Genomic DNA, 25,827 nt, shown 5'->3' with positions numbered 1-25,827 from the left:
CCAATTACTATATATTAACCGCAAAAAGAGATTTTAGTACAAAGCTCTCAAGGAAACAAAATAAATAAGAAAATGAACAACACAAAATGTAATTACAGGGTGACATATTAAATCTAATGCAACATTAGAAACACCCCCAGTCTTTGTTTCTCTCGGCCTTTTAAGAAAACTAGTACAGAAACTTGTGTAAAAGCAAGTCAGTGATGAGCTGAATGTCACATAAAGAAAACAGTAGGAGTTTAAAGATATGTCTGCAGAAAGAAAATAAGACAGAATAATGAACAGATCGGATATGTAAATACTGCAAATTGTTATGCAAGAAGGTTAATATTTTTCTTTTGTGTAACTAGAATAAGCTAAATTTCTCTCATGAATTTTAAGTGTTACGAGTGTGCCAGAAATAGGAAGATGCAAACACTTTGCACTTCCAAGAATAGTCTAATCTTTCACTAGGTAGATGAAGACAGCAATAAATCCCCCCCTTAACATTCTGTTTAGAGGGAACAAACACTGTTCACTTAGCCTCCCTCTCCCCGTGTCTTACACCCCAGAAGCTAAACATTTTGGTGGTCCTCTACTGGGCTCATTCTAGCATGTCAATGCCTAAATGTCCCCTTATACCAGGGAGGCCAAAACTGGACACCAAAGTTCAAGCTATCTTAGAAGTTCTGCAATAGTTTACATTAAGAAAATTTCTGAAATAAAATGGTTTTCCTCAGTTCAGTCCACTTCAGCAGAACTAGCAATACAGCTGTGGCTTATGAAACATCTGTTTAGTTCCCAAGAATCCTTGTGCCCAAGATTTTTTTTATCTTTTATCTATGCATGCTTTGCAGAGACAAGGAAACCATTAGTAGGTGGTCCATTTTACCCTGTCACATCACTAAATTGATGAAGCAGCCCTGAATGTTCAGGATTTCCTTAAATAGCACAAAACTAACACAGTGGCTCTACAATACCCAGAATCACAGAATCTTTAAGGTTGGAAAAGACCTCCAAGATCATCTGGTGCAACCTTTCCTTAAACGCCCCCAGGGACAGTGACTCCACCACCTCCCTGGGCAACCCATTCCAACGCCTAATCACTCAACCCTAAAACTCTAGCAAGAATGGGATGCAAGTGTAGACTAGACAGTATTTTTGGCATCCAACTATCCCCAATTTCTGAGATTGTCTATTGGACACCTTGGTGTAAATACCATTCTTACTTGTGCCCCAGAATCAAAGGCTTATAAAAATGACATAGCCATTTTTGCCTCTACCCCTTTTAACCTATTTAGTGCTGAAACCACACAGAAGTTGATAGTGTAGGTCTAAAAAGCCATATATTATTTTAGCAATGTCTGAAGAAGGACAAATTTTATTTCAGAAGCTTGCTAGTGAGAAGATCAACTCTAACCGAGGAGTATCTCTGAATCTTGTTCAAAAGAAAACTGCTACACACCTGTAAGTTCTGTAAAAGCTTCAGGATTTTCCTCAAATATCTTTCCAGGGTGTCTCACAAAGTGGTGATTCAGTACAGACATTCTCTTCTTGGGATCCTCAGTTATCTTAAAAAAACAAACAAAACAGATGGTCAATTTTTATTTTACCAACAAAACAGCTTGTCAGTTTTTATTTTACCAATTAGTGTGATTTACAATCATGACATGATCAGTAGCAATACAGTTTTGGGAATGAGAGGAAATAAATTATTAGAAGACATGATACACTGTTTCTATACTAAATATAATAATCTGAATAAATAAAGTACCATCAATAGTCAATCACAGCAATACAGAGAAAGTCAACATTTGCTATTATGCATAAATAAAACTTTTGGGAGTATTGTATCCTCATCTGTTCTTAACACAAGGAAATTATACTCTCTATATATATTTAAAAAAAATACATATTTTATATAGACACCCATACATTCTTCCCAAAACAACATACTCATGGCAGAGTTTAAAAATATTTATATGTACTTGTCTTTATTCATAAATCTAGCATACTACACCTATCTTAATATTTCAAGAATACAAATAGCTGTAAGAGTACACTGGGCTTTGCTTTCTTTTTTTTTTCTTCTCTCCTCTTCAGCTTTTCAACATTGTGGACAATACAACTGATTTCTGCAAAGTGTTACCCTCCAGCACACTGTCAGTCAGCTTCAGAAAAACTGTACCTCCTTTTTGTCCCTATAAATTCCATATTAAAGTGATGGCACCACAGTGTGGCACCACAGAGACTGAAAAAGAACACCTGTAAGCCTTCCTCTTCTATGTCTGTGGCTCTGCTCTTGCATATTTCTACCCTCTGGACCTTGATTCCAATTCAAGTGTATTGCAGCCGAACATTTCAGAAGGATATTTATTTAGAAAAGCAATAAATGATGGTAACCAGAGGTAAACAAATTAGCTTTTTCCTGCGCTAATACTGTATTTACAGTCTATTTTTGTGTTATTCACAAAAGAACACTGTAAATACTTGTTGGCCACTATGACGACAATACGTGGGGAAGTTTAAGAAGTATTATGTCTGACATAAACCATCAGTTTTTCACCCTTTGTATACTATTTATACAAGGTGAGTCCAACACACTCTATGAGATTCCATTCAAAGCTACACAGCTAGAAAAATTTATCATGGTGCAAGGTCAACTAAACCTAATGCATCATGTAATAATAATACAGTCCACAAACCAACTATAAAGCACCAAGCAATAATAACATTATTAATAAATAATAAAAATTGACTTAACTTCTAATTATTTCTGACATGTTGGTCAAATAACACAAAGCCATGAGACTTTTTCAGTGACTGATAGCAAAAAGGCAATAATTTTCTCAGCGTGACTCGGAAAAATCAAAAGTGAGCTTCCTGTCTAATAGGGTGGTATTTGTCCTGATTAAGCATTCTGTGTGGGAAGAAGAAAGTGTCATGGGGAATACACAGTGGGTCACATATACAAACCTGTCTTGTGTTTTCATCGATGAGATCAAAAAAAGCTCTAATGGTAGCCAGGATCAATTCTTTGCACCTAGAAGACAGAATAAGTAAAATCAAATATAGAAAGGAAATATCCAGGGGAATAAAAGTGGCAGGAAGAGACCATATTATGCTGAAATTACATTATTGTATAATGTAAGAACAATAGAGAACAAAGGGATGTTTGGTCAGCCAATTAACCTTTGTTCAATTAGCTTACCACACTATGGAGAGATGGTCTGTTGAGGCCCAAGCTCTAGGCACAGCCGAGCTCTGTTTGGAGAAGGAAAACAGCTAAGATATTTTTTTAGTGTTCAGCATTTAAAAATTCTAAGTCTCCCCCCCCTCCCCCTCCATTTAAATCTACTTAGGTAATTAGGAATAGAGTTTCATGGACAGGGGTATAATAGAATGGCTTCTTCAGTCAAAAACCTTATTTGCTTCAGCAAAGACAAGGACTTGTAAAACAAAATGACTATGGAAGTATGTATGTTAGATAGATCAGATATCAGAGTCTAATGGTCAAAGGGTAAATAATGGTATAGAAGAAACTTCCCAAGAAGTTCTTCAAAGACTGCTTCTCTTACTAATCTTACTAATTTAATAAGTGATCCTGGTGCATAAGAATAGAAGCATGCCAGTGAAGGCTGTTGCTGAAAAATCAAGGACACTCTCAACAGAAAGGAGCATGAAAGAACTGGACAGTCCAAAGTTATTCATTTGTACAAGCACATGTACTGCATTTACAGACTGCTACCAAAAACCTCCCTTCCATAAACAGAGCTCATTACCTTATCATACAAACTGATTCAAGTAAAGTATAAACAATTAATGAACTACAGCCATGAAGAAACAATAAGGAAAAAACCACCATCCTACGGTATGACTTGTTAGATCCAGATGACAAGGTTATAAAAAAAATTATACCACTCTACACAGGATCTCATGCAAAATCTTGATCACCAACAGTCATGAGAAATGAAAGTGCTGCAGATGCATATAAGGGTTGCTAGGACAAAGGGATTGCAGAGTTAATCTCTGCGTAGCAGAATCAGAGTGGAGACTATTTATAGACAGCCTTCTGTACAATGGACAGGGAGGTAAATACCAAGGGAATGAAAACTGTTTCAGATAACATTTCAAGTTGATGTCAGAAGAAACCTGTTTAAAAGCTGGCTTACACAATAAATGGAAGTTGGAAACCACAAATTTTCTGTCAAGCCCTACTGAGGAGTATTTGCCAGTTTCTTCTGTGCAGGGAACAGTTACATGGCAGGAAACATGGAATAACAAACCTAACTAGTTCTATGATGTTGCTTGATTAATTTTGGGAGGAAATAGATGCCTGCACAAGCAGAAGACTGGACTGTAGGATCCAGTAGATCCTTTCTGTTTGTAAGTTCTTTCAACAACAATAAATACAAAAAAGAAGGCTCAAAAGACAGAACCGTCCTTTTATACACCAACTAGCAGTCTACTCCTATACTGCACATCTGTCAGTCTCCACGTACACATCTCTTGCAAAAATGCCAATAAAAACTGATTTCTGCAACAGAAAAGGTGCAAGAAGGTGGTGAAAAGAAATAGTATCAAGCAGTACTTGGGATGATTCAAATCCACCCCAACGCATACTCTTTCAATGGACACTCATTTCTGCTACATCAATTATTTATGGCGTTATATATATATAATCTTTGTGTTTTCACATGTATTATTTTCATATTTAGTTACACAATGCTATACATAAAAACTACAATCAGACACTGGTACATGTATTACATAGACAGCTATCTAGCATACCTCCATGCAAAACCAAAAAAGTGTTTTTTTGTTTTGTTTTTTTTTACCACAACAGATAAGGCACTGTCTTGTTGACTCAATCTTGGTAGAAAAGCCAGTCCTGAACGAACTTGGTAATCTCTGAATCCTCCCGCCACAGAAAGGGTAGTTAAATTTCTTAACTCTTGGGCGTTTAGAATCCAATGATTGTTTACAGCTGTATAAAAATCTATAAAATACATTAAAATCAATATATTTCCCATAAATCTATTTTATATATTAAAAAAAGCTACGGAAAGATTCAAATAAAAGTTTCTGTAAGCCCTCCTAGAGGCGTTCAAGCTCTGATTACCACTTTTGATTCATATAAGGAACAAAAATTATTGTTTTAATGCCAAGGAGGTAGTAATTAGGAGAGAGATACACTCACGCTTCCTATATTAGCTGAGCACTTATTTTGTTTAGGTAGCAAATCATGGTTCTATTTTAAGGATGGCAATAATCCAGAAACAGTCAGTCAGCAAGAAAGAAGCATTGCATTGCAATCAGTTGTAGGAAGAAAAATTAATACAAACACAATAAATCAAATTTAGCAACTAGAAATAATCCATTCCTCTTGGGTGCCACAGAGAATAAAGAAAATAAATGTTTATTCTTTTCCTTCATCAATTCTTTCTATATCTACATGGAACAGCAAAGTAGCCACAAAGCACATATTTCATCAGCATAATTTAGTCACATCTATCTTTCCAATAAGTTAACAGTGCATACATAATGATCATACTTTCCTTTTCATTTTAGTTAAGTAAGCAGAAAATACATTGCATCTTCTATACGTATAGATAAATGTATTTTGTAAAATACATAGTTATACCTATATTCAATATGCTCTTCCACACACTTTGGGAGTGACAAACATTAACAACTTCAACAAAAACAACTCTATTTAGGCAATTCATTTGACAAAGAAAGCCATTACAGAGTTCAAGTTTTACAAAAAAAGAAAGAAAAAAATGTCATTCTCTGGAGAGCTTACAAAATTAGTTACATACTCTGCAGCTTATTGAACTTAGAAATTATTTGGACTTCGGCCCCTTCACAGAAGCATAGGTTCACATAGTCAATTTTATACTGACATTTCACTTAAAGTAGCATAGTGCGCAGAAATAATCACTACAGTAATAAAGGAATAGATTAATTACAGTAAACAGAACATTCTGCACACACAAACTGCTTCAAGCCTCAGCAATTCGCAAGAATCTCACCAGCTAACACATGAGGGAATCAGTAAAGAAATAAAATGTAGTTAGGTTAGCTTACTTACCAGTAAGATACTTATCCAAAGGCATTACAGGTGCAACATGAGGTGTAGCTTGTGTAATGAGGAGATTTATAAGTTCAGGCTTAAAATTCTTCAGGGTAAGCAATGCTCTTGCAACAAGACCACCCATGGAATGGCCTACTATTGCCACACTGCTTGGTGCAAATTCTCGATCCTTAAGCAAAGAGCAAAGTATAATTAGTTCAATGTCAAATCTGGTTCTGATATAAGCCTCCTCTGATTAGCAGTTGTTCATTCCCCCCCAGATCAACTTGCATCCCTTCAAGGATAATATTAATTAGTATCAACATAGGCTAACAGAAAACTTTTCTAGGAAAACAGGATGGAAGGTGATGCTATATTATTATTTTAATAAGCTTGAGAAAGTTTAAAGCTGTACTACAAAAAAAAGCATGCATTGCACATGGAAGTGTTTGTTTATAAACAATAAAGAACCTAATCAGGTCTCCAAGATTGTCACAAACATTAAAAATCTATTAAAAAGCAGCAGTTCTCACTTGTGCTGTTACCATGATCAATTACCTACACACAGTATAAAGTCTCCCTCCCTTACTCATTGTTCTCAAGTTATCTGTCAGAAAAACCTGACCAGAATTCCATTCCAAAACACAAGTACATGATCTAGCATATGTCACTACTTACCCTGTACAACTTAAGAATTACTTTTATGCATTCATGCACAAATTTGGTCTGTCGTTGGAGAGTACCACCATACAGTGCAACCAACTCCTCATTGAAGTTGACACTGAAGAAATTAAAATGATACTTGAAATCAAGATCTTCTGCTTTTCTAAGTGCAATGGATCCAAGAGAACGCACTAGGAAAAATTACATAAATTAAGCAGGGACTATTAGACTGTCCTAGCACCATCATTAGTAGACGAACACAAATACATGACCTATCAAGAAACAAATGCTATTTTAAATTCATTATTCATGTCAAGTCATTTATAAAAGGTAAAAAAAAAAAAAAAAAAAAAAGATGGAAGGCAAATCTTTTCTAAACTGCATTCCGATTTGTTTTACAAAAGCAGACTTGAATATATAAGTAATGACAACAAAAATATCAGTCAGCCACTGACAGTATTGAATTGCAAAATGAGAAATGTAACAATTTTCCTGTTTTTATAAGAAACCTTCTGATAGAAAGAAGTATGAGTAAACACATCCTAGTAAAAGTTTACAGAAGCATGTGGAAAAGATGTCTGATGAGATAAAAGAAAAGGTTGGAGTGAGGTACAGAGAACTGCATACTATGGCATGGCAGCTGACTTCATGGACACAATGTCTAAACCAAATTGATAAAAGATAAAGGCTTATGCTCCTTCACCCGAGCATAGCTCTTCTCATCTCGTTTGCACCTTCTCATCACCACCAGGACAAGAATGCAAAATGAGTATTCTTGCCTTCAACTGGAGAGGCAATGCTATTGCTGGGGTTTTCTAAAATTCCTTTGAAGACTACCAATCTAGAACAACATTCCCAAATACAACTCCGAGATGTATAGAGGAGAAGGAAACCAAAGCCCAAAGAACACTTTTCCACCAGAAATCCTGAGGGAGAAAATGTCCTGTTTATGAGGCCTTGCTTCTGACCTGTGCTCATCTAACCCTGGCTGCTATTTAATACAAGCCTTCTGAGTGCAGCATTGTCACTGAGGAGACAGAGCAGGACAGGAAAAGCACCAGCTGCAAACAAAGAGCATGACAGGGAAAGAAGGAAAGAAAAGAGTCCCCAAAACAAGTATACACTTCTACAAATAAACTAACGATCTGCCCAAGTCTGGCATTTAGAAGCAGGATTTGTCTTAGAGTGCAATAACTTCAGAGGTCTGCAGCCTGTAGAATTCTCCTCAGAAAAGTTCACTAGAGAGGTGAACATAACCAACTAAACTTGAGCAAAGCTTATCATGTTAGAAAATAACATTTCTGAAATATTTTATACATTCAACCACCTAAACAAATATTATCAGCATGATGCAAATTATAAGTAGAATTTGTAGTCAATCCTTTCACCAATTCTATCTAAAATTGGTAAGTAATAAGAACACCTTCAAAATGGTTTGAAAAGAGCTAAAAAGCATTTAAAAGATCAAGTATCCCATCATAACTTTATACTTTGGAAGTCATGGTAGAAGGAACACAAATATTGCCAAAGATCACAAGGCACGTTTGTGACTGGTTCCTGATTAGAACTCAGGATCTCAATTCTCCCAATTCCAGGTTTGTTCCCACTAATTAAACCATACTATCTTCTTTTGTGCAAAGTCTGAATTTTGTAAACTTCACAAATTTCACTTTAGTGTCCATGAAAGATAAGGGATTCACATCTTTCAAAAAGTGTCTGTAACAAATCAAAATAAGAGCCCAAAAAACACAGCAGTGATGCTTGCTTTCATTTTTCAACCACGAACATGCTTTAAACAAGCATGAAAAGAACAACAGCAGCAACAACTGTTCACCTAGGTATCAGACCTAAAACATATTATTCCACAATAAATACTAAATGAAATGTGAATTTTCATAATGAACCATATTAAAAATATTCTGAGCTATAGAATAAATCAGTTTTGCCTTAATCAAACAAAGATTTTAGAAAATGAATGTGACTTACTGCCAGTCTCCCTAAATCAATTTACCAAAACAAGGAATAAATATTTAAAGGCACTCATCTAAAGTAGCAGGATATCTGCAGCATGTAGTACTCCTTCTACTCAGCTAGGTTGTTCTTTATATATTTCATTTTGATTCCTAACATACACTGAAAGTACCATTCTATTTCCTGGATAATGATGTACTGCCCTGATTTTAGAGACAGCATTATCTCACAGAAGATTTCCAATACTTTAGAGACGATTATGGAAATCCATGTGGTACCTCCCATTATCGTTATGTTCATAACATTCTTTGGATACTACTGTCTCTGCAAAGCTATGTGAGTTTTCTGAAAGTACAAGTTTGCAAAATATTTTACTTTTTCATAAGCTAAGCAGGTATGTTGTCTGAGAAAATAATCTTGTAAAGGTTCCCTGAATTTTGATAATTTAATCACCAAGTCTGGTGCAAATATAAGGAAAAAGTTATCATGGTAAAACAGCAAGTTTTAGACTGAAGTGTTTTTCCCCATATATACACACACAAGTTTTGCTAATGTCTGAAGGGTGTTACTAACTGCAAAGTACATTTCAGAGATCAAAAATAACAGTAACAAACCCAGCTTAGAAGGAATTCTGGATACTCAAACGAACACTTAAACACAGTACTTCACATGCAAATTATTAAGCTTGGTATTTACACTGAAAAATAAAAAATGCTTTAAAACTATTCCCTCTTTTCATCTGGAGCCTAGAACTGTAACAGGGAATAACATGGAAAACCAAAGCAGGCCATGTGTAGAGGGGGAAGATGATACTAAGGAAAAACTACCACTACATAAAGAATTAGGAAATACTGAAGCTACAAGTTAAACCATAAGATGATGCTTATTTCTATAGTATGTAACTAATACCACTTCTGATGACAGATGGCAGCTGGTTTAGCTTCTTCTGATCAAATTCAGGTATTGCTTTATTTGGCACAGCTGCTCTGAATACTATTCAAATCAAAAGCAAATACGTTTTTGATTGGAAACACATAGCAACGGTGCAGTGCTGCCATAGTACAGCATAAATTGTACTGTTTCTGGCCTTCAAAACATAATGTCTCACTCCAGAAATATATTATAGCTCAACTGCTTAACTAATTTCAAATAAAAATCAAGTCTTCTGCCCTCTTGAAATTGACCACGGAATGATAAGGATTAACTGCACCATAAGACGATCAACCATTGTTGATATCATTTCAAACAGAAAACTTCTTGCCATTAACTAATGCATAACTATGAGAACTCTTTGCAAAATACCTATAAATTAGGTAAATGCTTACCTTGTTTGTAACTGCCAGCATTCCCAGGAAGAAAGAGAACTGGAATTCCTGTCAACACTAGATTTTTGTTTTCTTCAGCATAATTCCCCTCCCCGTAGAGATAGAGCTCATATGCTGGATATCGCCTGGCTGTTTTCTTCGGTAATTTTATTTTCTGTTGCAAAAGAAAACATGGCACAGAATCAAAATACTATCCTCTAGCACCCAAGAACTCAAAAGATTTTTGAAATGCAAATAGGCTACTACAAAGAAGGCAGCTCAGATCTGTTGAACAAGGTGAAGAGGCTCTATCCTTACTAAAAGGCTGAACTGAAAGATAGCTGATGCAGTTTGGAATGTCAGGATGTTCTCACTAAAATCAATTACACATGGAAAACATAGCATATTGTTCACCTTTTGAACATGAAGACTACATAGCCTAGTTTTCCAGTGCCTAGAAAACTAAATAACATTTGTTTCTGAATGTAGATTTAAGCTTAAAGAAACCAAATATGACATCTATACCGTTGCAAACAAGAAAATACAGTGGCCATCCAGCCATTTAAATATTTTGGTTTCTGTTTTATGTAGTGTTTTAAAGGACAGTCTGAAGAACACAGAAGGAAAAACTTCAATGGGTTTTGCTTTAAAAAGTTCAATAAACACAAAATGTTGAGTACTTATTTTAAGTAGGTATTACTGCACATGAGTGGCTGCAGCTTGTTGAAACAATTATGAACTTGAACCAGCTTTAAACAAACTGGGAATGACTGCAATTGTGTATCTGTTAAAGTTGCATATCCTTAAAGTAACATACTACAGGGGGGAAAAAAAAAAAAAAAAAAGGAAGTCACTTCTCTCAGGACATGAGATTTCAGGCCAGAAACCAGGACACCTGAGTGATACTAATTATACGCTAGTTATAGCATTTGGTTACTTATCACGATAATTCACAGATATATGAAATAATGAACAAACTGTATAAAAAAAGAAAAGGCATTTTAAATCTTAAGGTAACATTTTATTTTACATCACAGCGAAGTAAATATTAAACCCAGTTTTGCATCAGTAAACTTCTCTAAAGTCTCCCTCAGGTGCTTTGCTTAAATAGAACTAAGTAGAAGCATCTCTATTCCAGTTGGTTCTCCCACCTCTGACTACAGTAAAGGTGATTTAGCTGTAATTCCCACCACGCACACATACACACTCATCCCCTCCCCTTTTCATCTCTGTCTGTCCCTCCTTGACTACAGACTATTTCCTTTCCCTTAGTCTTCAACTTGTGTTACAAAATAGTAACACACATCTCCCAAGGGAAACAGAAGTCCCTGTTCCATGACAGAGGTTTTAAATTTTGATTTCCCAAGACCCTGGTTACATAATTGGCTGTAATGAGCTATGGCAAGTTTTTACAATGTCAACATAGGCTTCAGTTTTCACTGTGCTTCTAAGAAAATTAGGCTTGTGTGAAAAAGCCCTCATTAATAACTTCTGAATCTCATAACAAGTTTAGCCAGGACAAGAATTGGCCAAGTTCAAATACTGCAATTCTGCAACTCAAAAAAACAAACAAAAAACAAACAAACAAACAAAATAACCTACAAAATAAATAAATAAAAATTAAAAAAAAATCCAATACCAATTCCTTTCTTGGTAGTAGCTCAACTGTGAACTATATCACACAATTAGGCACACCAAAAAACAGACTCCAGGAAATCAAACTTTTTATGTTTCCCTGCTCAAAGAACTATTTGTTTTGTAATGCAGTACACAGTCTGGCAGGGAGAACAGGTACCATTCATCTGAAATCCTTACCTTGTAGTTTCGCACCAACACCAGCATTACAAATACATTAAAAATGAAACAACCAACCTCTTCAGCAATAAAAATGTAGTTGAGAAGTCTAATGGCTTAACAGACTCAAACATGGACATATTTTTCCCCCAAAGTACTGTTCTGCATACAGTAAAAGTGACTGCTTACAGATTAGGAGTTTGGAGAGGCACCACAGCGAGACACAACTTGCATCACTGCTGCGTGGAATTCCTTCCCTGTCCCTGTGCCCACCCTGAAGCAGTGCATCTCTTACAGCACAGAACTTAGAACTGAAGCACTGGCACAGTGAGTAAATACCAAAGTTGTGCTGGTAAATGACAATTTCAGAGAACCTCCAATAACATCAAACAGATTACGCCAGTAACTTTCAGTTGGTTGGCTTTGAACTGAAACCGAAATAGGTTTCGGCTACTAGGAGAGCTGAAAATTTGCTGTGTACTGTGTAAGTATTTATAGTTGCTTAAACAATTTTACTCTACAGCACTGACAGAACAACCCCTACAGCTATCCCAAGGCTCTCTTTTGCATGCTAACACGCACAGAACTTGACTGTGTTGAAATAATCACGTGCAGTTAATGGATCCTAAAATTAACTTGCTGCTTCATTATGAATTGAGGAACCAAGTTTTTGCTGCAAGATCTTCCTTACTATGCAGGCCCAGCTCGAAACCTACTTGAGAACAGCAGATTATGATGCAGAACATTTGATTATGTTTTTTCCAAAAGAGGTGATGCTAAATGACCGTTTAAGAACTGACAGAACATGCTTTGTGATGTTTTTAACAGAAACAAAAATCCTGCAGTAAGAACTCTGTTAAAAAACTGTTTTTAAACAAGTGAATGCGGTAATAGCAGCAATGCTACCTCAGTTCACATGTTGACATCCCCACAGTATAATGTAACATGTACACAGTGTCTGGAAAACAACAATTCCCTCAGCAGCTGTCTCCTTCAAACTGACTCAAGATTTCCTGGGAGGTCTTTCAGAAGGTCTCTAAGAGGTTTTGTCAGCAAAGCGAGAAGCTGCGGGCAGGTCTGCGAGTTCCTTGCCACCCGCCGGGCGCTCACTGACTTGGGAAAATGGCTTACACCAGGACCTCAGCCGCTCCCTTCTTCGGCAGGTCAGTCGCTTCACAGAGCCACACAGAGGGCCGAGAAACAAGGACAGGACTCGACCCACAGGCCACCACCGGCCCCGTGCCAGCACCGTCAGACATGGCCCAGCCTCCTCTTCCCTCAGCAGCTCCGAGTGCCTCCGGCCGGTTTCGCCAGGGCTACAGGTACCGCACCCGGCAACTACTGGCGGGAGGAAAGCGCGAAGGTTTTTATTTCATTTGCTACAAGCGGGAGGCTTTGACTCCTCCAGGCGGGCAGCCCGAGGTGCCCCAAGGTACCGCGGCAGACCCGTCTCGCCCATCGCGCCCCCGACCCCTTCCTCCCCTCACGGCTCCCGGCGAGGCCGCCGCCCCTCCGCCCACCGGCGGCGCTGGGTGCCGGCTGGCTCCCTCCCACCTGTTGCGGCGGCGCCGCCCGCCCTGCTCCGTCAGCGGCCCTGCCGCGCCCCTTCGGGCTGCCGCCCCCCTCGCTCACCAGGTACTCGGGGTACTCGAACATGTAGGTCATGCTGCAGCGGTTCTCCTCGTAGAGAAACAACACGTCGCGCACCCCCAGCAGCGTCAGCGCCGCCAACGCCCCGTAGAAGAGGGGCGCCGCCGCGGGCAGCCTCCCGCTCGCCCGCCCCATCGCGCTGAGGTGCGGAGCGGCCTCGCCCCGCGGCCGCGGGCACGGTGGGGAGGGACGGGGCGGGGAGGGACGGGGCGGGCGCCACAACCTGGCCGCCAACGGGAGCGGGAGAGGTGCGGCCGCCATGTTGGGGAGGTCGGCGCTCGGCGCGCCGCCTGCCCGCCATGTCGGGGAGGGCAGAGACGCGTCCGCCGGCTGCGTACCCGCCATGATGGGGAGGTCAGGGCGCGCTGAGGGGACTCCTGTCAGACAAGCGGTAGCATCTTTTCAGCATCTTCACTACACTCAGTAGTTAAACGTTTTCCCGTCGTTTAAAATAAATAAAATTTACTCCGTTTTCCACCAGTATTTGTACCATTTTTATTTGTAAAAATAACCATCTGAATGCATCTCAATAGTAGTTTACAGTTAGGGTTTTTCATTACATTAATACAGCATTCAGTAGTTGAAAAAAAGTTACTAGACTGTGCTTGAGAAGATTCAGGCTGAATTCCAAGTCATTCACTGAAGTAAGTCTTTTTCCTCATTTTATACATGACATTTACCAAGTCTATAAACTTCAATTTACAAAATAAAACAATACCGACAAAACCCCACTGAAACCATCAAACAATATTTCATATTGTTTATTACAAATGTTATGCAAAATATAACACTGGCACCAGATTCATATCACCATCGTTTGTAAAGATATATTGCACATGCTAAAGCATAAAATATAAGACAAAACCTACAAAACGTAAGATATTGGCTTTAATATGTAGATCACTGCATAAGAAACGCATAAAATTACATTTTATACACACACTCAGATTGTCACTAGTTTAGAACGCCCTTTCCTATAACACTGATCAAAGGTTTACTTTTTGTGTAATAAGAAAGCATTTTCAGCACTGCAAAAATTATACATTATTCCTATAGAAATTTAGCATATTAATTTTCATTTCAATACAGGTAGAACATATGAAAAGAAGAAACACTTTATACATTCAAAGAAGGGTTGAAATGAAAATTTACTGGTAATATATTGCTTTTATAACACTCAAATGGAAAAAAAAGAGACAACTTTCACAAAACATTTCCATAATACACAAATATAAAAAGGCACTCTAATATTTCTTACATGACTAAGAATAAAAATCACAATTTTTTTTGAAGTCATCCTCAAGATACATAACCGAGTTTCTCAACAGTACAATGGATAAACAATTCATTTCATGTGTTTGTTCTAATTTAATAATCTGGCAGTTGTTGACTGCATAAAAGTACCAAACACATTATGGTGCCCTTTTAGTAGCGATGAACAGAAATCCCCTGAGCTATTTCACAGCAATTTCAGGCAGTCCGGAGGTTTTTACTCAGTATTTATGAGAGAGACATGGGACCCAATCCTGCTATGGATTCCACCTGCAACTGTGGTTAAAATACAGGATGAAAACTATCCTGCTAATAAAACTGGGCAGACTGCTGCCCCTCAAAAAATACCCACTGTTTGGTGCAAATACAGAAGTAGTCCATGTACTGTAAATTGCAGGATCCAGGGTTAAGTGCAACAATTCTGTATGATTAAATCTACCCTTGTAAAAAGTCCACAGAAAGGCATGGTGATTATTTACATAAGATTATTCCCATGCTTAAATACCTGTCCTAAATAACACATTTATTTTTACAAGTGACAAATTATGTTACAGGTTAATATACTAGCATACAGGAAAAGGGATTCTGGTGAGATCTGGGGACAGGCTGATACTGAGTACTTCCAAAGGTCTTGCTTGTGATGGTTTCCCTAAGAACACCATACTCAAAACATGGCTTTCCCAATGCCCATAAGATGCTAACAAATCATATTTTTCTAGGATTTCTGGAATACTGTATACTTACAACATTGCTAGTTTATAGAGAAGTTTAATCAGTGAAGTTTAAATTTGATTCCTAGAAGGAGCAAAGTTATTTGATAATCACCTACACTTCTATAACGTTGTATACATCATAAAAGTTAGCAGTTATACTACACAGTTACCAGAGTTACAAGGTATTGCAAATTTACAAAATATTTTCAGTAACTCTGTACGGTAGCAAGTAAAATACTGATTTGTTTAAAATGGCTGCTTGAAATAATACAATACTCTCCTTGTAAAGATCACTGGTTTTCTCCTAATGAAACAACTTCATGTAGGATAGTGTAAATTTATTTGAGGGTTAGACATATTTAATCTCTGGTTGAAATAAAATTAAAATGCTGTTCCTGCTGTTAGAGCAGGTGGCAACTATTTCCCATTTGTTTGTTTGTTTTAAATGCCCTCATTCTACACAGAAACAAACAAACTAAAACTTGGAATTTCCATTCATTTCTAAACACATGACTGAAAACTAACAACTGGTCTCTCCTCTTATTTTCAGTGCTTACAATAAGGTGGTTATTGCTATTCTGCAGGTTTTAATGAAAAACTTTGAGAAAAGTCAATCATAAAAATGTTTCCTGTGCTACTTCTGAGGAGAAAACCAGGGTTTCCCGTGCTCTGTCATTCTACTGCTGAAAAGATAGGATTGAGGAAAAACATACCTTTGCCTTCATAGACACTATCCCTTAGGAAGTTCATTGCAAATTTTGGAAATTTGTTAATGTTCAAGGAAACAATGTTTAATTTTAGCAAGGCAAAATAAACAATGTGTGGTTTTTTTCAATTGAAGAACTGGAAATCTGCTGACGGATTATTATTTTTAAACAATTCAGTGGAACATGGCTAAAAACTACAACTAAAATAGAAATCCTTACTTTTTATTTACCCTGATGAAAGCATGCACTCAGGAAGAAGCTCTTCTCATCCTCCCAGCACAGATTTAGGCCTGCAGATATCCTGAGTGTGAATCACTGGAACTTGTAACACCTTAACTCCATGCTACATTACCCTTTTCTATAACTTTACTGTAGTTGTACAGTGTTCTCTCACCTGTCTAGCAAGGTGTTGGATCCCTTTCTTACACTTTCAAATGACGATGAAAAGTGTTTTGCTCTCTGCTTTTTTACCAGTACAGCCTGTGGACTTCATCTTTGCATTCCACAGATTAAGATGGGCACACTTCTGAAGTGCATCAGTCCTTCCTTTTTCCACTCAGGCCATCAGTCTTGCCTAGATTCACATTTTATTTTGCATTACACAAAATAATATGCACAACTACTAACAAGGAGAAAAAGCCATAGTTAATTTTCCTGGGTATTTGTTTCATTTCAAATAAATATAAACACATTTACATTAAAAGCATATGAACATTTTCCTTAGTCTGGAAAAAAACAAACTGTGGTCAACACATAATTAGTTACAAATGTCAACTTGAAACCTGCATCATAAAATGTAAAATTCACTCAAGACTATTCATTACCTCAAAAGTTTATAGTTTTATGATTTAGAAAAACTACTTCATTATGTCACTCACATTTGAAGAAAAAAATAAAAGTACTAAAGTCTTCCATTTAATCACTGAAGCATTTTGGTCCTCTTGGTACGGCTGGTTAGTTCGTGATAGGCATTCGTTTGTTTTGTTTTGTTTTTGTTTATAAAGTCTCATTCTTCCTTTTGTACTTCTGTTGCAGATGAGGGTCGGGGTCCGTTTGACCTAGAAACTTTGGCAGAAGGAGTAAACATATTCACAAGTTGACATTGCTTTCAAAGCTGGTGACAATAGGCTCTTTTAGCATGCACCTCCGATCCCCTGCATGGTGCATGGTACATTTTTGTTTTCTCGTGTTTGGTATTTCAACTTTTGGTGTTATGCTTTCACTACTTTACCTCTACTCTGTTAATCCAAACACTGGCAGAAGTATGTTAAAAATCGATATTGTTTACAGTAAAAATTGGTTATTTAAGCATAGAAAATTTTTAAAATCTATTGAAGTTGGCATGTCATCATAAATGTTTACGTACACCTTTGTCTACACCTTATTTCTTTTTCTGATACTAGATTCACGGTTAATGGCTCAGGTGACAGAAACTTCTAATGGCCCTAATTCTGTAGTGCAAATAAACTGTACACGCTTGTGCTGAATTGGAAAAAAAAAAAGGGGGGGGGGGGCAAGTGATTTTAATTTTTCACAAGTGGTTCCACTAATGTCAGTGGGGAAACATGGTGAGACAAGTAGAATTTGGCCTTAAGAGTTTATATTTTTCTAATTGCGTGCTGCAACTAATAACTGTAAAAAGTGCTTTCTGTACGTTTAAGTGCTTAATACGTGCAGAATGTAAAATTTTTTTTTCCTGTAGAAACGTAATACAGGCAATTTTAGGATTTACAACTTCACCTTTGGTTTGTGTAAAAGAAGTTATCTAATTATCAGAGCCCCTGGAATTAGTAAACAGACAAACAGAGGAAAGGAGCAATGGTTGAAATCTATGAAGGCTACATTGAAAATATGTTTGTGTACTAATAGTACAGCTAAAATATGTAAGTACTTTTTACAAACAGTTCCCTGTTTATTTGTGCTGTCAAAAAGAAAAAAGGCATTTTCTCTTTTTTACTTAAAATAAGAGGTAGAGACTTTCCACAGGGGCACTTAGGGCCTAAAGAAAACATGAGGAAGCTGAAAAGCTGCAGAACATTAATGGGAATAATATTCCAGTAAGTCCCCCTTTAAATAACAAAGGCTTAATTCTCATCAACACTACATATCTTTCAATACCTACTTGTCAAGAGTAATAGTTAAGAATATAGGAGTGGGATTTGAGCTGTTTAAAAAGACCAAAACAAAAAGCTGAAAGGAAACAATACGGAAAGAAAAAGTTTTGCATACCAAAAAGTCAAAATGTTTCAGAATCAGAATCATTTTCATTGTACCCATCCTCTGTTCCTATGTTATTACTCAAGGGCTTATTACAAGAGTTAATGCTACCCATACTGGAGCCATCGCAGAGATGTGTCCTGCCCAAACTGTCTTTTTTAAAACAAGCGAAGTTGAAAGCCGTCATTGAACTGGAAGGAGAAAAAGGCATCATGGTAGCCAAAATGAGTGCCAGGCAGTCAGCCACGTCTTTGTTAGGAGCGCAAGCCAGGGCTGGCGTATGACCTGGGCACAAATGCAGACAAGGCAATGGTTAGTACTACGGGTACTGAGAATGGCACTGAGCATTCCTCATATACATCTCTAGACGACTTCGTAAGCAGGAGATGTATGTTCAGTTACAATCATGCCAGGCAACAGGGGGGTGTTACTTATTTTAAATTAGACATGCTGGGAAAATACACACTTTATGGAGCATTTAAATCACTGTGACCACAACAAGCACTATTTTTTTAAAATCAGGCAGCAAACAGACTTCACAATATGAATAAAAGCACTTGTTAAACACAGTTCAACAGCACAAACAATATGATGAATACAGAACATAGGGTGTACAGCAACAGGGACAGAAACTGGCTTCAGTTTCTGTATATATGAACAAGTCTCATTCTGAGAACAACGACTTTCATTAGAACATAAAAGATATTAGTTTTAACATATTTTGGAATAATAAGCAAAATTTCCAAGACTGATCAGTTGAGCATATACTCAACTCAGAAAGCAGTTCATTTAGGAATGAAACTGTAAGAGAATAGAATTAGACCAGTGCATGTGGTACATGTATAGCAAGTGTGACTATGTGGATGTTCAGTTATCCACAATTTGCATTATGTTAGAGGAATAATAACTGTATTCAGAAAGCCTGGCATAGGTTTTAAATATAAAGTCATAATATAGATGTCAGTAAAACAAAGAACTGGGGAGCTATCAGAAATTTGTCTTCACTGCAGTGAAAGAGACAAAACCTGGCTCCTGTTCAAGGACTGCCACAAAGTAGCTCCTCATGTAAACAAACCTTTGAAATGAGTATGCTAATAATACTTGCTATCTATCAATTTTGCAGGCTGCTGTGCAGTACTGTGAAAGTGCACTGTGCTCTGCACTTTCCAAGAACTCCTCCTTTATGTTAAGAGCATACAAATTCTTTTGCAGATGGCTAAATCTTAAATGCTGCAGCAAAAGTAATCTGAGGTATTACTTCTATCTTACTGGCTCAAGTAAGCTGAAAACACCTGCAGAGTAGATGAGTTTGGTGGACAAACGTGAGTAGTTTTGTAGCAAACTACTCACACTTACGCACCAATTGCAATGAATGCATCCCCTAAATAGAATTCCTTCTTCTACCGAGTTCCAAGTTCAAGTATTCTTTAGAATTGTACTTATTGTACTTAAATTTCTCTCTTTTAAACTGTGTGCGCAGTTGCTCCTATAAAAATTAAACATGTATCAGATTTGAACTTAATTTTCCACTCATGACATACACGCAAATTAGCTAGATCTGCATGTACAATTTTAACAACCAAAACAAAATGGTGGTTAGAAGCTAGTCTGGTTCATTTTTCTGTCCCCTATCTCTAAACTGACATTAGGGCCAGATGACTTCAGTGGGACTCATTCATGCAAGTTCACCTAATAGCAATTGCTTAATAATAAATACTCACCACTCAGTTCTTTGCATCCATAGATATCAAATCTCTTGCAATGATGGCTAAGTTTTATTATTGTTAGTTTACAGATATGGGGAGATGGAGGTACCAAATTATTATATTAATGCCACAAAGTCAGTATTGTGAGAGAAACCAGCTTATTTCAGGAAGAGATTTTTGAAAATATTAATTATAGAAGCACAGCTCCCTGTGGGCTTTATAATGTTTAAGGAAGGACTTCACTGAGATCTGAAACAAAATTATCACATTAACCAATCATGTATTTTATGAGGTAATATAACAGTAATTTACTTGCATCTTGGGTTAGGTCAGACAATTGGAAAGCACAAGTTTTGATCTCAGAATGAACTAGGACACAATCAAACATATGGTGATGGTTTTCTTCCTACCCATTTAAACATGCGCTGATTGAATGCATAATCCTTAATTCTTCTGCAAGGTGTCAGAATTATCCGGTGCCACTTGCATGTTTAGGAAATTCAAGTTACCACTGCACTCAAGCATTAAAAAAGACTAGCTGTTGACAGTACATGCAAAATGAACAGTAAAAGGGACCACTGTGATGTTCAGAATACATTTCTATATTAAAAAAAAAATAAAGAGAAAAGCGTCCTTTTTAATATAGATACTCACACAGCTCATTGTTTGTTCTTGGAAGAATATAAGTATCAATGATGTCTACCAGCTTTTAAGTCTATTGCGTCGGTCTGTTGTAAAATTACCTGTTAGGTACTACTGAAGTTTACCAAAGTGTATTATTTACTTACCATTTTCATCTACTGCTAGGACACATGCCCCTTTGGTTAGCAACTCTTCAACCACCATCTTCAAGCCATTACGTGCAGCAATATGGAGAGGTCTACAAAACAAAACATAAAAATTAAAGTTTAGTTTAAAATAATCCTTTTAAAAAAAGTTAGGCAGCACTTACAGCATATCCAGCATCAGAATGTTTCCTCCTGAGGATCATAACAATTATAATCGAGACATTAAATTATATTACAAACTTTAAAATAATTCTGGTGTACCATATCTATAAAATATGTGGAAAATAAATATAAGCAATTACCTTTAAACATGCAAAGATTGCTTAACACTTGCCAGTCTCAAGGATTTCTTTAAAAACCTGTCAGATTTCCACTGTTTGCAGCACACAATGGACATTTAAAAGGAAAATGTATCTAAGACTGAAGAAATGCCTTTGTTCTATCCTTAATTCTGGCTACTACAGACTGTTCAAAATCATTGTATCACTTTTCTTCTCTTGAATATTCCACTGATAATTTCTGTTCCAGCAGTTTTGCTCCCTTCCTGGGCTAGCACACCATCCTCCTGTTTACGGCAGCTAATGGAACAGGAGAAACAATTTCAACATTAAAGGGGGGGAAAAGGGCTTAGGTGGAATGGATTCATCTGTAAGCTCTAGATCTACAGCCTGAACCTGTGGTTCAATCTTCTACTGGGGCATTCCTCCATTCCAGTCAAGCAGTTGCAGCCGGTGTAAGAATATTGATGGTTACAATCCTGCTGATAATGAGCACTATGGAAGGGAGTTGTACATAAACTTTGATCTCAAAAAACTTTAAAATTAAATGTAGTATCTTAATCTAAATAAATTATTTAGATTTAAAGTGAAGCTTGAAAAGGTAGGAAATGCCAGTATACATTCACATGATTGAAAGAAATTTTGATAGTCTTCAAATAAATGACTTCATATTATTTTTCCAACAAACCAAACACAGAATTAGCATCAAAGAAGTCAAAATTAAAAGTGAAAATGCAATATAAATCTAGTGTTTTCAAGGGCAGGCTCTTCAAAAAAACCTCAGAAATTTAACTTCCTTTTTCTATGAAAAAATCCAAGACATGAACTTGATAAGCTGAATCAGAATCTCTGGGTAAGTCAACTGAACTTGAGAGGATCAGGTTATACTTACGTCTGCAATGCATTATTTTTTGCATTAATAAGGCTCTGTTCTTGTATCTTGTCAAGTATTAACAAGGCACATTTTTCATGACCCTGTAGTTGAAAACAAAAAACTGTATTAATTTGCCGAAGATTGTTAAACTGAGGCAAAAGAAACGTTACATATAAAAGCAAAATGTTAAAACTCAATTTAAAATATGGAATATGCTACCCAGTTTCTAAGGAACTGTAATGAGTGAATTGTAAAAGCCTTAAAACACCATTTACAAACTGTCAATACTAGGATTCTTTAGCACATTTACAATTTTTAGACATTCACCTGTGTTTCAACCCTCCACTCATATATGAATTCACCTTCTCAGCTTTCAGGGAAGACTGACATTTCTTTTGAGAGCGCATTCAACTGATGATTTACAAGGACTACACAATAACAGAGAATGAGAGGGCTTAATCTCAAAAACTAATACTGTATTTCCTAGGTCTTTAAATGCCTTCTGTATTATTAATAAACTAATAATAAACTAATAAAAATTAATAAACAGGAGTAAAAGAAAAGTCCCAGGAGAGGGAATCCCATGGACTTTTTTTTTTTTAATTTTAATTTTTCAAAAACAGGCAACAACAATTGGAATTAATGGGAAAAAAAGTTGGGAAACCCACCACCACCAATCTAATCAATACCCCTGCTTTTACTGCTATAGAGTGCAAGATAAAATTTTGGGTTCCTTCCACAGAATTTGGAGAATAAATATTATTTCAGCTGTCATCCTTATTTCTCAATTTACTAAACCCTGAAATAGACTTGAAAAAAAGCTTGGTACAGTGTTCTCACTACACGTCTGACCATCACATCTCTATTGCAGAAATATTTGTTGGAGCTTTAACAAACACAAACATACACACAGACAGTAGAGATTATAGAAGCACACAGTTATCTTCAACTTACTTTACTGCTAGCCAAGTGCAAAGATGTATTCAAGTCCTTATCTTTTAATGTCAGGTCTGCCTTAGCAATGTTCACCAAGAAGTCTGAAGTTTAGCAGAAATCAATGAACAAATCCGATGGGCAGACAAATATGTAAAAACAGAGGGAAAAAAAAACCTATTTCAATATGTGTGTGCATACATGCTAACCAATTAAGCCTTGATGCAACGTAAACTTTACAAACATGAAGTGAAAATAATGAGAACAGACTGATCTTGTGTAGTTAATCAGCAGCCAAATGGAGAGCTAATACCTCATTCATTTTGCCTCAAACTGTTGAACATAGATTAATCTATGTATCAACTTCCCCATTTGCAGATTTGCAAATTCTGCCTAAATCACTTCCTGAGAACAACTCTGAATCCTGCTCTGAGTGGACTAAATGGATATAATGAATTCAGGGTGCAGTCTGTGCTGTTAAAACTAAAGAAAAGGGAGTTTTGTTAAGTCAATATATCTGTAATCTGTATGTCTATATCATGTAGTCTAGCCTGGAACAAAACAGCTGTGGATAGCTGCCATTTCAAGAGTAGTATTTCCTATAATGTAACAGAAAAAGAGGTTACACTTAAAACTTTTTTACACATGCAGTTTTACTGCCCCATAAAAACAAGAAAGTAATAGAGAAAAGAAATACTATTCCCCTCATGCTCTTTACAATGCACTTTGGAGGAAATAAGACTCAAGTTTGCTATTGCAAGGAGTCACAAAGACTGCTGAGAAACGATGACTGAGAAGAAAAAAAAAAAAGATGTAAAGGTAGCTTCTTACAGGCATGCACAAAATTTATTTGTCTTCCTTAGTTTTCCCAGGAAAACACGATCACTTATTTGGGATCAGCAACTGCAGTTGCACTCAAAAGTGGCAAGGATTTACTCACCTACAGCACCTATGTGACCGTTTTGAGCTGCCATCATGAGAGGCGTTTTCCCTGCATGATCTGCAGCATTCACTTGGGCGCTGTGACTCAGGAGGAGCTGGAGGCATTCCACGTGATCCGCAAAGGCTGCTGCGTGAAGGGGCGTTCTGTGGGGAAAATTAACATGACCACAGCTGTTGCTGAATAATTACAATATTCCTATTTACTTGCCTTCTCAAGAACCTGAAAGCACAAGATGGTTTGGATATTTTTTCCTACGAACCTCAAAAGTTATCACAAGAGGAAAGCCGCAGTAGCAACATCCAAAAATAATCAAACAATATTTACAGTCTCTGTCCTGGTGCAATACAAACTTTTAAAAAAGGGAATCAGAGGGTGGATATGGTATTGTGTAGAATCTTGTACTAGCAGCATATTTATTTTAATGGAATATACTCTGTAAAATGGAAAGCAGTACAATCGTTCTGCATGTGATTTTTATTTTTCTTAGGCAAACTTGAAATGGGAAAACTACGAGAAAAGGACAGATTCAGTACTTAAATACACTGAAGTATTTCAAGCTATAGTCAAAGACACTACATCAACTGGCTATGACAACTGCGTTACTATGAAAGACAGAAAGAATTCTGTCCACTTTGAAAGTTATCAGTTTCCACAAGACTGAGACACTAGAAGTCGTCCTGTCTCCCTGTGGCCTTTTGGGTCTGAAGTACAACTAATTGAGATGAAGGACAGTTGGTATGTAACCCACACAATCGTGTTACTTCAGTTTTTGCTTATCAGTAAGGATGAGGTGCTCTCACCCTTACAGGAGTAAGGAATCACCATTACTGAAGGTTTTGTATTTGTTTTAATTAAGAGAAACAATGAGTATTAATTTTTTAGAATTGTAGCAATCTTAAGTATGTATATACATGCAGTGAGATTATCAATGTGACTGAAGATTTGACTGAATGAATATCTCTTGCTGTACCGGTATGAATTATTTTGCTGTACAGAAGTTTTCAATCATTTGTTCTGAGAATGCTAACATAACTTTTAATGAAATACTTTCCTATTTGTACACAGTATCACACCATTTATCAAATAAATGTGTTTATATGTTTAACAGAAAGAAAACAGATTCAGAGAAACAGCCTGGAGTGGTACGCTTTTTAAACAAACAAAACACTATATTCTTTTTTGACAGCCAAATTGAATACTTCATAGCATTCTTACTTCAAAGTCAGCCACCACTTAAGTTTGTTGCAGTGTAAGCTGCTATCTGACAGAGTCAGCATGACAAGTCTTGGCTCAGCTATATATGATAAAGATTAGTTACAGAGGTTCAGACAGAATTACGAAAAATATGAGATGGATTCACAATGATGAAAGGCAATTTAAGAAGCTATTACCTTCCTTTGTCATCTTTGCAATTGACAATGTTGGCATCGATGGCTCCAATGAGCAGTGATGCACAGTTTTCATGATCATTGATTCTGCCAAAAGACAAGACATTTTTAAACAATGTAAAAAGATTGCATCTGCTACTATGGATTTCAGCACCTAAAGCAAAGCTGATCCTGCAATTCACTATGCAGAAGGTTAACTGAAAGTACACTAGCAACCTAGGATTAAAACTTTAATACCTTAAAATCCTTTAATCTACGTGTCAAACACTGGAGAGTACTTGGTCATATACACTTACACAGAGAAAGCTTTATTCTAATGTTTAAGGTATCAAAACTCACATCTTCCAACTCACGCTTCTAATACTTTTCCTTCATGGAGGTACTCTTCCTGGTTATTGGTAATTTGTCTTATTCCATTATGAACATTTTTAAGTAACAGTATTAGCCATATATTATATCTCTAATATAGCTAGAAGACCATGCTGTCTTAGCAACAGTTCTTTTATTTTAAAGTTGCATGCATTTTTAACATGCACATGTTTTTAGGTGAGTTTAAGAATTACATACCAGT

The 25,827-nt window shown here is 36.8% G+C and overlaps 2 protein-coding genes across 16 annotated transcripts in view; both read right to left on the bottom strand.

The window, feature by feature from the left end:
• Positions 1 to 13,784, bottom strand: part of PGAP1 (post-GPI attachment to proteins inositol deacylase 1) — a 41,585-nt gene extending 27,801 nt beyond the window's left edge. For 2 of the 3 annotated variants that reach the window (XR_010832563.1, XM_048058430.2), the window contains exons 1-8: positions 13,420 to 13,784; positions 10,015 to 10,168; positions 6,734 to 6,909; positions 6,074 to 6,245; positions 4,818 to 4,978; positions 3,191 to 3,243; positions 2,956 to 3,022; positions 1,445 to 1,550 (exon numbers count right to left, since the gene is read on the bottom strand). Coding sequence is in view for 2 of the 3 variants with exons in the window: in XM_048058430.2 (XP_047914387.2) it covers positions 1,445 to 1,550; positions 2,956 to 3,022; positions 3,191 to 3,243; positions 4,818 to 4,978; positions 6,074 to 6,245; positions 6,734 to 6,909; positions 10,015 to 10,168; positions 13,420 to 13,782 (1,252 nt within the window). In the remaining variant the exon portion in view is untranslated. Of the gene's footprint in view, positions 1 to 1,444; positions 1,551 to 2,955; positions 3,023 to 3,190; positions 3,244 to 4,770; positions 4,979 to 6,073; positions 6,246 to 6,733; positions 6,910 to 10,014; positions 10,169 to 13,419 lie in introns of those variants that run through there. The other variant, XM_048058432.2, reaches the window with a different exon arrangement.
• A 123-nt stretch (positions 13,785 to 13,907) lies between these two features.
• ANKRD44 (ankyrin repeat domain 44) overlaps positions 13,908 to 25,827 on the bottom strand; it is a 152,284-nt gene continuing 140,364 nt past the window's right edge. For 11 of the 13 annotated variants that reach the window (XM_066999926.1, XM_066999929.1, XM_066999931.1 and 8 more), the window contains 6 exons: positions 25,260 to 25,343; positions 23,866 to 24,011; positions 22,947 to 23,029; positions 22,011 to 22,093; positions 20,841 to 20,932; positions 18,208 to 18,631 (listed from right to left, as the gene is read on the bottom strand). In XM_066999926.1, the coding sequence (XP_066856027.1) occupies positions 18,366 to 18,631; positions 20,841 to 20,932; positions 22,011 to 22,093; positions 22,947 to 23,029; positions 23,866 to 24,011; positions 25,260 to 25,343 (754 nt within the window). In that variant the 3' untranslated portion in view covers positions 18,208 to 18,365. Of the gene's footprint in view, positions 17,195 to 18,207; positions 18,632 to 20,840; positions 20,933 to 22,010; positions 22,094 to 22,946; positions 23,030 to 23,865; positions 24,012 to 25,259; positions 25,344 to 25,827 lie in introns of those variants that run through there. The other 2 variants (XM_048058429.2, XM_013187473.3) reach the window with 1 other exon arrangement.

The sequence above is a fragment of the Anser cygnoides genome, chromosome 6 (genome assembly GCF_040182565.1).
Source record: "Anser cygnoides isolate HZ-2024a breed goose chromosome 6, Taihu_goose_T2T_genome, whole genome shotgun sequence".
NCBI classification, from domain to species: domain Eukaryota; kingdom Metazoa; phylum Chordata; class Aves; order Anseriformes; family Anatidae; genus Anser; species Anser cygnoides.
This window is presented reverse-complemented; position numbering and strand designations above follow the sequence as displayed.